General features: G+C 31.8%; 1 protein-coding gene across 1 annotated transcript in view; it reads right to left on the bottom strand.

The window, feature by feature from the left end:
• LOC105625656 (thioredoxin domain-containing protein 11) overlaps positions 1–12,461 on the bottom strand; it is a 26,438-nt gene extending 13,977 nt beyond the window's left edge. Inside the window, exons 1-7 of the mRNA XM_012206979.1 lie at positions 12,238–12,461; positions 4,855–5,065; positions 4,550–4,780; positions 3,678–3,884; positions 3,409–3,606; positions 2,596–3,029; positions 2,205–2,520 (exon numbers count right to left, since the gene is read on the bottom strand). Coding sequence (XP_012062369.1) covers positions 2,205–2,520; positions 2,596–3,029; positions 3,409–3,606; positions 3,678–3,884; positions 4,550–4,780; positions 4,855–5,065; positions 12,238–12,461 — 1,821 coding nt within the window. The remainder of the gene's footprint in view (positions 1–2,204; positions 2,521–2,595; positions 3,030–3,408; positions 3,607–3,677; positions 3,885–4,549; positions 4,781–4,854; positions 5,066–12,237) is intronic.
• Positions 12,462–12,937: the final 476 nt, after the last annotated feature.

Below are 12,937 nucleotides of genomic sequence, written 5' to 3'. Positions count from 1 at the left end.
GGGTGGGGTAGAACTTTCCATTTGAGTGTTTCTAAGTAGGTTTTGACCGGCGCCGCAACATGTGGTCAAGCATTATCATGCAGAAGAATAATTTTGTCATGCCTGGAGTAGTAGTGGGCGCGTTTTTCCTTGAGTGCTCGGCTCAATCTCATCAATTGTGTTCGGTAGAAAGCCCCAGTAATGGTCTCATTCGGTTTGAGCAACTCATAATACACAACACCAAGCTGATCCCACCAAATACACAACATGAGTTTTTTTCCATGAATATTCGGCTTGGCTGTCGATATTGAAGCATGGCCAGGTGATCCTCATGATTTCCTCTTCTTTGGATTATCGTAGTGGATCCATTTTTCATCACCAGTGACTATACGATGCAACCCTTTCGTTTATGCCTGGCAAGCAGCATTTCACATGTGAAAAATCGGCGTTCAATGTTTCTCGGCTTCAGTTCATATGGAACCCAATTCCCTTGCTTTTGAATTATTCCCAATGATTTCAAATTGTTTTTTGAGTCACTCCTAATGTAAGTGCAAGTTCTTTTTGCGTTTAACACGAATCTTTATCCAATAATGCTTCCAATTCCGCATCTTCGTACACTTTCGGCCTTCCGCTACGTTCTTTGTCTTCGACGTCAAATTCACCGTTCTTAACTTTTGAAATCACTCACGACAACTTCTCTCACTTAAGGCAGCATCACCACATGCTTCTACAAGCAATTTATGAGCCTCAGCTGCAGATTTCTTCAAATTAAAGAAGTAAATCAAAAGTTCCCGCAAATGACGCTTAGTCGGCTCAAAACTCGACATTTTCGTACAAAAAAAAATATGATGCTGATACAAAATCGCTAATATTTCAAGGTTATGGTGTTGCCAGATGTTCAATCTTCACGATATATCGTTTTATATCAAACAATTTTAACTATAGTTTATTAGTGGCGCCGTCTTTTGCAAACGGCGGAAACTTATTTGTCCTAACTTATTCGTCAACATATAGACAAAACTTAAGTGCTCAATATGAACAATCAGTAGTTATTTCTTGTAATTGGAATATATTTTTATCTTTAATAATCACACTCTGTATAAATATCTATATTAAGAATTAAACCTTAGAATTTTAGAAATTCTTTCATATGGGATATCTTAATGGGATATTGATCCCATAATTTTGATCCAAAAATATGTATTACTTTATTATAAATATAACATATAATAACCGAATTTATTATTAATATAATCTATAACCGAATGTTTAATATACGTAAAATAATTCAATACTAAAAATATTTAAAATTCTGGTATTTAAAGTAGTAATGTAGATATAATAAGATAGAATACAAAAAATTAACGAAAAATTATTGAAAAGTAAGTTGTACCATTATTCTTTTTAAATAACTATAATTAACGTTATCGAAAAAGTAATGTGTAATGATAATTAAGGGGGTATAACAAAGTAAAATTTAAAAAAAATCGAATTTCTTTTCGAAAGATTTCTTAAAAATATGCTCCTGAAAGATTTTTATAAAATTTGCAGTATTTTTCAAGTTATGCAAATTTTAGAGAACGCACAATGCTGAATGTGTAATAATGAAACTTTAAACGTTTGTTTTTCTCAAAACTATTTTTTTTTCAACTGGCGGCGTCTAACTCGAACAATTTTCGACCGATCGGTCTCAGCTTTGCACAATAGCTTCACAAAAATTGAATAGTTTCAATTAAGCGTGGGGATTTTTTTTTTTAATAATTAGTTTTCGAAGGACAAGATGGTTAAGAAGTTCAAAATGTAAATTAAAATTTTTTTAAACCGCTGTCATTTTGTAAAAAAAAATTATTTAAAAAAATTGCTACGATTAACTGAAACTACACTTATATAGATTTGAAATTTAAAAAAAAGTTTCATTTCAGATAATTACAACTTGAGTTCTCTACGCCACCGATGAACCATGTTTTTTGAACATAGAAATTTATAATGCTGTGCAACATCGTTATATATTTTGACATATAAAAATTCTTAAAATGTCTTCAAAGTATGCTCAATTGATATTCATATTTTTACTAAAATTTATAGTTAATAAAAAATTGATATAAAAAGCCTTTTTTTAAGACCTTTACTTTGCTATACCTTTTTAATTATTTTTTGAAAAAAACTTATCTCTGTAACTAATTACTTTTACAAATTTTTCGAATCTTGACATTATCAAAACTTACTGCAGCATCCATGATGACAACAGTGGTTTTATTTTTCCGTTTTGAAATATCAATCCCAAGATGGTCTGCAAAATGGAAATAATGCAAACTGTCGATAGCTATTAATGCTAATGTCTTGTTGGTTTTGCAGACTGATTCTTTTAAACTGAAGTTAAATTGCCTTGGAGAATCTCGTGGGAATAATGATGGATGATAATCATTCCCAGCCAACCATCTTCTGCAATCACCTTTTAAAAAATTTCTTCTCACCATGTTTGCAGATCGCGAATCATTATCTTCTTTCAATAATGATTTATATTCTATACCTGCATGCAGCCTTAAAATGTTCTTTTTTTTAAAAAAGTTGCTTTGAAATGACGTATATCTGTATTTATGAATAAATATATATTACCTTTTTAATGTTGACTCTTGTAATTTTATTGACACATAATTTTTATTATAATTATATATCTGTTTTTCATGTTGTCTAATCATAGCAGAAGTCATAAATACATCGGTCTCTTTGCAGACATCAAATTTTTTAGAAATAACTGTACAGATTTCTTTCTCTAAAGGATTCATCACTTTTGTTTTGCACAAGAGACATTTATTCATTGCCACATTCGCACAACAACTATTATTGATCCATTTCTGAATTGATATGCTAGCAACTGATTCCTTTATTTGCTTAGTATAGATTTTGTTTTTCTTTAGATCAGCGCATTCTTGATTTCTAGAAAAATGTCGAATTACTGCCGTACGTCGTTTTGCTTCTAAACGTGCGATTATATCCTTCACTAACATACTATCTGCACAGTTATAATATTGTAAACCAATCTCTCTTATCTAAAAAGCAAGAATATTTTGATGTAAATCATACTATTATTTGCTATAAATATGTATTATGTAAGAGAATTTATTGTATTTTCATATACATCAAATAATAAAACCTTTAACTTGATGTATGAAAATTATAATCACAGTATAAAAATTATTTTTAAAAAATTCATATTTTTATACGTTTTGTATAAAAAAAATTTTATTAAATCTTATAAATATTTAAAAATCATATTTAAAAAACACATAAATGGTCTTTTTTTATTAAGATTTTTTATTTATTTATTAAGATTTATTAAGATTTATTAAGATTTTTTTATTAAGATTAAGAAATATTTGTGAAATCTTACTAAAAAATCAGAAAAAAGATAATGTTATAATAACGCACCAAATTGTAAATATAATTTTCCATATGAAGTGGATTTCGTGGTGTAAAGAGAAATAAAACTGGTCCTTCGCGAAGATAGGGCGCGAGAGTGAGCGCTTTAATTCCGGGAGGTTGCAACCAGAGAGATGGTTGATGAATAGAATTGCTGATCCAATTTAGGATGTTCTCGGAAGTCCACTCATTGCCTTCCGGATAACTCTAAGTGTTTTTAAACCTGGTGTTAATAATGTATGATAAAGAGTAAAAAGATTTGCGTGCTACGCACTTACTAAAGATTCATTCCACATGAGTAAGCTTGCTGATGGAAATTTGTGGACTCCGTAATGCAATTTGCTGCATAATGCACTAGTCACTATAGCAAATACTAATTCTCTATTAGGATCTCTTTCTAACGATCGTATCGCGGCCTTATAAAATTCTCTATAACCAGGAGTTTTATCCAATCGTGTAAAATTAAAATATCCAACAACTACTGCCTGCAAGTTATCAGAGTAAATATTAATTTATTATTAATATATTCACATAATTATTAAAATATAAATAAGAAAATTATGAATAAACGATTTGGAAAAAAAACCAAGGAAATCCATCCACTAGGTTCATTGTATCTTAATTACTAAAATAAGCGTATTAAATTTTTCAATTCATCTTATGCGAAAATTAAGATAAAAAAAACACACGAAAGTGAAAAATGTCATGTTTAAGTTAATATTTTAAGTTAATAGTTAAGGCAGTTCTTCATGTCTAATAATATATCTTGTGAATTTATACAATTTTCAGTTCAAGCTAATTGTGTATCATCGATAATTTATCGGTCTTGAAATACAATCCTAAGTCAAAGCTGAAATAGTAATATCACAATTCAATTTAGTTATTTAATAATATTAATGCTCAAAGCACCTTAAGATTTTAATAATTTAATGCTAATAAGCATGTTATATAAAAATGTAAATAATTTTATATTTAAAAAAGTTTCACTTTGAATATCGTTAACACTAAAGAGCTCTGAAAATAAAACCAAAATATTTATTCCCTTTATTTATTTATTCCCTTTATTTATTTATTCCCTTTTTCAAATAAAAAAAAGTTCTTATTAATTAATAGTTGAAAAATAAACTTAATTATTTTTTTAAATACTTACATCATAAGCAACCAACAATTCCATTAATTGTTCTTTATGTGTTATTCTAATAATAGGATTCATAAATGCATCCAGAAAACGAATCATATATGGTGCCGTACGAATTCCTCTATAATTAATACCAGAATCTCTGGATGGATACAACATTAACACTGGATAACCATGGATTTTATTATATTGCACTCTACACTCTGAATCAGGATGCCAACAATTAATGGCTGCAAAAAATATCTAAGAACACACAATGCTCAAATACTTATAAACATATAAGGAGAAACGTAAGATACTGAATCACAATTTTGTACCTGTGGATGATAAAATCGAGCAACATTTTCAAATTCGTGCCGAAGAGCCTGACTTTCTGCATCCCAAGGTGCGTAATACATAATAAAGCTAAAATCTGCTTGCGTTAGCCTCTCGATCATTGCATCTAGATGACCTTTATAAAAGTCCAGTATCACCGAGTTTTGATCAAAAAAAGGTTTCGCTATGGGAGGTTTGGAAAGTTTGGGTGGTCTGCAAAATCCATGGTATCAGCATGTATACGTATAGTGACAATTGAGAATAAAATCTATATATTATAGTTGTTATAATCGCGTGTGTACGTGTACGTAAAAAGAAAGATCCAATTGCCCACGTCAAATTGGCCAATTTAATATAAATTTTCATTATAGTTTATATATGCAAGGCGTAATACATATACAAAGTGTTTCAGAATTCGTGGATTGCATGTATTGTAATACAGCATGTGATTGTATGTGCTAAAAGAAGCAACTTTTTCCTCTGGCAAAATTGCGTTTCAAACAGTATTTTTTAAATGAAAGCAATTTTAAGTTAACGAATGAACGCTCTACATTATGCGTGAATTAGGAGCGGCAAATATACACGACGCGATCCGGTGCTGATGTAGGAGCATATACATTATTATTTTATTATTTTGTTAAAGATTTTATAAAAACTATGCATGATATATAAATATCATTGAATACAACTTATTTAAGAAGAGATGTTTTCTAATTGATATCGCTGAAGAAACGACTGAAAATAAAATAAATAGACAATTTATGAATAATTGTGATATTTAGAATGTGTGTACACCGCTCTTGATCCAATATAGAGCACTCATTCGTGAACTTAAAATTGCTCTTATTTAAAAAGTTTGAACGCGAATTCTGAAACACTCTGTATTTCAGAATGATCTCCAAATGTTTCATGCGCAGATAGAGCGGACTAAACTGAATCGAAAAGTCCTTTAACATTTTGCTATTTTCGCAATAGTCAACAAAAATTTAGCAACAGCAACAGACAAAATTTTTTTTTTTTTTTCATAGAGTTCTGAAAATTTTTTCAAAATTTTTTAATATCGCATTTTTTCATAAAAATTGATAAAAATAGTATAGTTGATAAAAATAGTTGCCAATATAAGAAAATGCAGTACTAAAAAGTTGATAAAAAAGTAAAAAATTCTTAGAGCTAGAGATTCTATGAAAAGAAAATAAATAATTTTTGTCTCTTGCTGTTTTTCTGTAAAATTGATAGTATTTGAATAAAAAATTATTGAAGACCAAAATTCGGCAATTTTTAGTAATTAACATCTTGTTTAACTTTTGTGTAATTGGGAAAATTGTAAAATGGTAGAGGACTTTTCGATTCAGTTTAATCTGCTCTACTTGCGCACAAAATATTTGGTCATTCTGGGATATCCTTATGTATACATACACATTAGAAACTTACTAGGCATCAGGCGATGTGAATGGTGCTATTAGAATGTAGCCTAACAGAGATTTCTCTCGTTGTATACAGAATATCCCATTTTAATCAATCTAGTTAATTTTCTTCAAAATTATTGACAAAAAAAATGTTTCAGATTGAAGGAATGGTTTTGAGGAAGACATAGTTTCATATAAAGTGAGAAGAAACAAGGGACAGACAAGGAGAAAGAAGATCCTTCAAAATTTGACCTGTCAATTGATAAAATGAGGCGTGATCGAGTGACTTGCCGCTCATTGCGATTGACTCGCGATTTGTACATCCGGGTTCAATCCCATCTGCGTCCATGTAAGCGACTTTTCGCTTCTTTTTAAAGAGCAAATGGTTCCATCTGATGATTGAGATTTTTTTTAATCATCAGCGCCGTTCGGATCCGGCGTTAAACTGTAGATCCCATATATCGAATATATGTATATATTAGGATCTCTTAGGATGAAATTGGACATTAGATTAACAATTTAATTCCGGAAAAAAATCCATTATGGAAATCTCTGAGAGATAGGTCCTGCCCTGTCTTGAGATGTTGCACCATCGAATAAATGAACGAATTAATGACTGATAAAGATAAACCTAACTAATGTCACACAATCGTAGAGTATTTTTAAGAGCTCTACGCTCACGTTAGCAAAAGAGGTAAAATGAATTTTTCAAACATTTTCTCCTCTCATGTTCTCGGACAACGAGAAATGAATTCTTTGAAAATTTTAAACGCATTACATCATCTCAGTGTCTAAATAGAGGTTTATCTTGTCTGACTAGGAGTTATCCTGCCGACAGACTGCCGAGAGTGTAGATAAGGTTGACTACCATTATTGCTAATACAGATGATCACGATCGACCCAGTCAACATTGGGTCATCTTCCACATCGATAAGTACAGAGCAGGACAACGTATTTTGATAATTATGGAATACTATCTTTGGACTTCAGATTTCTCTTATACCTTTGTCGAAATTCCATCATATTCGCTGGAATAATAACAACGACGCTGCAAGAAGTGCTTTCTGAAACTTGTGAGCAATGCTATGTATTTCTATATTTTATGTGTAATAGTTATAATCTTGGGCAGTTCCTTATCTATTTCTGTTTATTCTATTTCTGATTGAAACGCAATGACCATTTGATCATATAATTATTTTAGAAAAATTTTTTTCATTGTAAATCCGCCAAATCTTATGCTGCATGCTATCATGTTCAATCGTGTCCCTGCTGAAAAAGTTTCGCTGAAATTATTCTATGTTTTGGAACATTTCAGCGAAATTGCTGAAAATTTGCTGAAACTTCACTGAAAGTGAATTTTTCAGCTAACATACTGAAAAATTACTGAAATCCAACTGAAATTTCTCTGAAATTTTCTGAAATTTCTTTGAAATTCTTGCTGAAATTTGTCTAAAAATTTTGCTGAAATTTTGTCGAAAATGAATTTTTCAGCTAAAAATCGCTGAAATTAAACTAAAACTTTTTTAAAATGCCTGAAATATTATTGAAAAGTGTTTCAAAACGTAGAATAATTTCAGCAACATTTTTCCACAGGAAGTACTTTTTAAAATATAAAATATAAAAAGAAATGTTTATTCGAAAGAACTATTCTATAGAAAGACTTATATAGTAGACATGAAGTGAGTCAATCAGAACGTGCCGTTTAATTAATCTTTATTCTCATCCTTCTCCATCGACCAATCAGAGCGCACTTTTTTCAGATTGGGTCCGTCTAGATCATACCGGTATGAAGCTGGCGCCCAACTTTATTCAAAAATAAAAATGGATATCATAGCACTTCGTTTGTATCTGTTTGTATCGATCATTATTTCGTTTGTACCTCAAACAGTTAAAAAATAAGTAAAAAATAAAAAATGGCCAGCGCGCAACTTTAAGATTTTTTTCTTTCATTTATGCCATTCAAAAGAGAATCGTTTGAACCCGTTTCTACCTCTTTTATTTTCGTTTATATCTTAAAGAGTTCGGAGATATAGCGCGTTTCAGTTTTTGTGCAACCTCTATATAGCATACTTAGCCAATTAACCTACATGTCGAGTCGCATCACAACTCAGCACAAAAATAGTCTGCAATCAACTCACTTCTATATAGAGTTTTCACCTCTGACAAAGAATACCTACAAACAGAACTCAATCACTTAAAACTAGCCTTACAGAAAAACGGACGCGACAAAAAAAATAATCAAAACAATCAATAAACATGCAAACAATACAACGGTTTCTAACACACTACCAGACGGAATGGATTCTATCCATTCTCTCATATGTCAAAAAAACAACAGATCGGATTGCAGGATATTAAACAAATACAATATCCGAATTATCTTTAAACCAAAAAGATAGGACAAATCTTAGAAAGCCTAAAGATCAAAGACCTCCACTCAGCTCCGCAGAAGTATACAAAATACCTTGTATACTTCCTGCGGGCAAGTATACATTGGAGAAACTGGGAGAATAGTCAATCTACGGAACATCAACGTGATGTCAGGCTAAAACACGACACACAATCAACATTATCAGAACACTACATCGAAACAGGACATCAAATACTGTTTGACAAAACAATTATAATAGACAACATTACATCATACAATACTTTCCAAGAAAGTATAAAGAGGAACAAAAACACCCTAATAATCTAAATAGAAATAATGGCTACAACATAAATAAAACATGGAAAACACTTCTCTTGGTTATTAAAGACTGACCAATAACAAGTAGTAATATAAAAAGGAACGACCTGAAGGAACAGCTCAGAATCAGGCTGCTCCTCAGCTTGATGAAGTGGACTGTGAGGTCACGAAACATTGATATTCCAAGAATGGATCTGGACACGGAAAAAACCCGTGCCTCAAGAATATTATAATAATATTATATATTATATAATACTATATATAATAATACTATATAGCATAAATAATAATATTATAAATAAGTCTGTTGGCGTTGCATGAAATCCCCAAATATTTTTGCTTAACTTAAAATATTAGGTGTACAACTTTGCTTCCGCCGTTTTCCTATAGATGGCTTTAGCGGTAAGTGATGGTCGAAATAAATAGATCATAGAATACGTCATACAATAAACTTGGGCATCTGTCAACATAACCCCATAGAAACATTAGTCGATTTGTGTCTGCATCATAAAGTTATTCTCGATTGAAAATGTCAGTTTACGAGCCAAATTCTCGTCATTTGCGGGAGGTTTTAATTTTTTGCTTCAATATGAAGAAATCTGCGGCTGAGGCTCATCGAATGCTCTCAAATACTTATAGTGAGGCCGCTATTAGTGAAAGAACGTGTCGAATGGTTTCAACGCTTCAAGAATGGTGATTTTGACGTCGAAGACCGGCATAGCGGTGGAAGAGAGGTTTTGGAAGATGCAGAATTGGAGGCATTACTTGAGCAAGACTCGTGTCAAAATCAAGAAGAATTGGCACGAACATTGGGAGTGACTCAACAAGCCATTTCAAAACGCCTCAAAGCCATGGGAATGATTCAGAAGCAAGGAAATTGAGTGCCGTATAAATTGAAGCCGAGAGATGTTGAACGGCGTTTGTTTGCTTGTGAACAGCTTGAAAGACAAAGACGGAAGGGATTTCGCATTGTGACTGGGGACGAAAAATGGGTTCATTACAATAATCCCAAGCGCAGAAAATCATGGGGAGTTCTCGGCCATGCTTCCATGTCGACGGCCAAACCGAATATTCACGGCTCCACGGCTCCATGCTCTGTTTTTGGTGGGACCAGCTCGGCGTAGTGTATTACGAACTGTTAAAACCGACTGAAACAATCACAGGCGATCGGTATCGAACGCAATTGATGGGTTTGAGCCGAGCATTGAAAGACAAACGGCCGCAATACAACGAGAGACACGATAAAGTGATTTTGCAGCATGACAATGCTCGACCCCATGTTGCCGAAAGTGGTCAAGACATACTTGGAAACGTTGAAATGGGAAGTCCTACCCCACCCGCCAGACGTTGCTCCCTCTGACTATCACTTGTTTCGATCAATGGCACACGGCCTGGCTGACTAGCACTTCCGGTCTTATAAAGAAGTAAAAAATTGGATCGATTCGTGGATAGCTTCAAAAGATGACCAGTTTTTTCGACGCGGAATTCGTACGCTACCCGAAAGATGGGAGAAAGTAGTGGCCAGCGATGGACAATATTTTGAATCATAAATGTATAACCAGTTTTTTACAATAAAGCCTCGAATTTCGGAAAAAAACGGCGGAAGCAAAGTTGTACACCTAATAAGATACATATTACTTTAAAAAGAGAGAAAGCGAAGATGTCGAATGCCAAAAGTGCAAATAACGCAGACCTAATATAATATAATACACTAATATAATATAATACACAAAAATAATACTGAAATAACTAAAGAAATGGATAAAAATATCTAAAATAAAAATATCTAAAATAAAAATAAAAAATAAAAGTTTAAAAACAAAAAGAAGAGTCAAAATAAAATCAATAATCATCATGTTCTCGTTGTTGAACTAGACAAAATAATTAAAAAAAACTTTAATGTTTTTTATTAAAAAAATAGTTGTTTAAGGTTTATATATATATATAATAAAATACATTTAAAAAAGAGCATATGTATATAATATTTAAATATTATATATATTACAATATATTTACATATATTACAATATATTTTGTATATTTTATTATCAGCAATTTTCCAAACTTCCCATTATTACAAATATTTTTCTCCTTCAGAGATACCAAGAAACACTATGAAATTGGTTTTTTGGTATCAATTCAGATCAAATTTTTAGGCACATATTTTCATTAAGATTTTAGGTGGAGGGGGGGAGAGGGCTATTCTAAATAATTATTCATACTTTTAAAATGTTTTATACTGAAAAAATATATAAGAACGAACAAGAATGATTCCTAAAAGAATTATTTTAGTAAATTTTAATATTTTTTATTAAAAATGATTATTGTGCATAAGTATGTAAAATACATAAATGAGTATATGTATGTGTATATATAAATATATAAATATATATATATATATATATATATATATATAAAATATATATACAATGGATATTTATTATTGGATATTAGAATACATAAAAGTTTTATCATATAGAAATATAAAGAAAACTGAAATATAATATATGTCGTGTATGTCATATGATATTTAATTATTATCAACAATTTTTCCAGCATTTTCTGATATTAAGCTCAATGTCCACGATGTTAGAAATCGGTCTAAGATCTTGAGCAGAGAAAGAATTAACAAATCGCATTTGAACAATTTGATCAGATGACCAATGCGATTGATCAATTCTTTCTTCATCCGAAATCTCGGACCGATTTCTAGCACCATGGACATCAGGCTTTATAAAAGAAAGGTCCCATTAGCACATCCTGATAGCACATTTACTCATATTGACTTGTGTGTGTATGTGTGTGTATATGTGTGTATGTCTAATAATTTTTGACTGCTTCGTTAATAAGAACATTTTATTTTAAATTAGTCCATTAGCGATATACACTCTCTATTATAAATATTATTTTTCTTTTTCAGATACTAAAAAACATTGCAGACAGTTTTTTAATGTCAACTTGGAGTAAATTTTGACAATTTTTAGGCACCATTCTTTTTGTATTTAAAATAAGATAAATATATACTCGAATGTTAAGAGAAAGAAAGCAAAGATGTGGGTGCAAAAAGTCCAAGCAAACAGACTTTATGTTGACAAAATGTTTGACTAGCTGTGGCAGCAATCGTTTCACAATTTCATTATCTATCAGAACAAAGTTAAATTTTTTGATAAGAGCTGCTAATTTTATTAATGCTGTTAATAAAAAATTTTAAATAGGTCCATAGTAACAGTAGCAGACCATTACTATTTTTCTCTATATATGTATGTATATAAACATAGCCTAAAACTTACGAACTGTGCAGAGCAGCCATAGCGGTAAAAGTAATCGCAAAGAGAAAACAGATAATTTCGTAGGAAAACATTTTAGCAGCCAGCCGTTCTTCTATCGCTAGCTTCTCTTGAACCACGTCGTTATTTGACTCGGACGTGGATGTTGACGTGATTTGGTGTGATAGGTTATCGGCATTTCTCGGCGAGCTCGACTCGCGCTCCTTACTGGACACTCGCCCAGCCATCGCTTGTCGTCGCTGGTGTTCACCGCATCGCTGTTGCTCTCGTGCTTTTCCTCAATTTTGTCTTCCTACCGATCCCAAAATTATTTTTATTTTTATCTATTCAATTACCAAAAAAAGCAACCCGTCTTCACCTCTCTAATCAACTACTTTCTATCCCTGGAAAGGATAATGGTGCCTTCCAACAAACGACACAAATGACATAGATAGACTTATAAGATAGACGGAGCATTCATACGAGAGAAACTGAAGACTTAATAGAAAGAGAAAGAAATAATCGCGGAGTAGTTCTCTTCTTTTCTAGTGGGGAATTGATTGGTCGCCGCGGCAAGCTGGAAATGGCCGAGAGCAACGAAGATAGACGTTCGAGAGTTGGCCTTATAATCAAGCTGATTTATCCCTCATCGCTTACCGTAAAAGAAAGAAACAACTATATTTGGAGTAGAGCTGTCTTTCAATATTGTCTTCAGCTTCTCTCG

Source organism: Atta cephalotes (genome assembly GCF_000143395.1).
Source record: "Atta cephalotes unplaced genomic scaffold scaffold00003, whole genome shotgun sequence".
NCBI classification, from domain to species: domain Eukaryota; kingdom Metazoa; phylum Arthropoda; class Insecta; order Hymenoptera; family Formicidae; genus Atta; species Atta cephalotes.
Note: the sequence above shows the minus strand (reverse complement) of the source record. Positions and strands in the feature narration are given on the sequence as shown.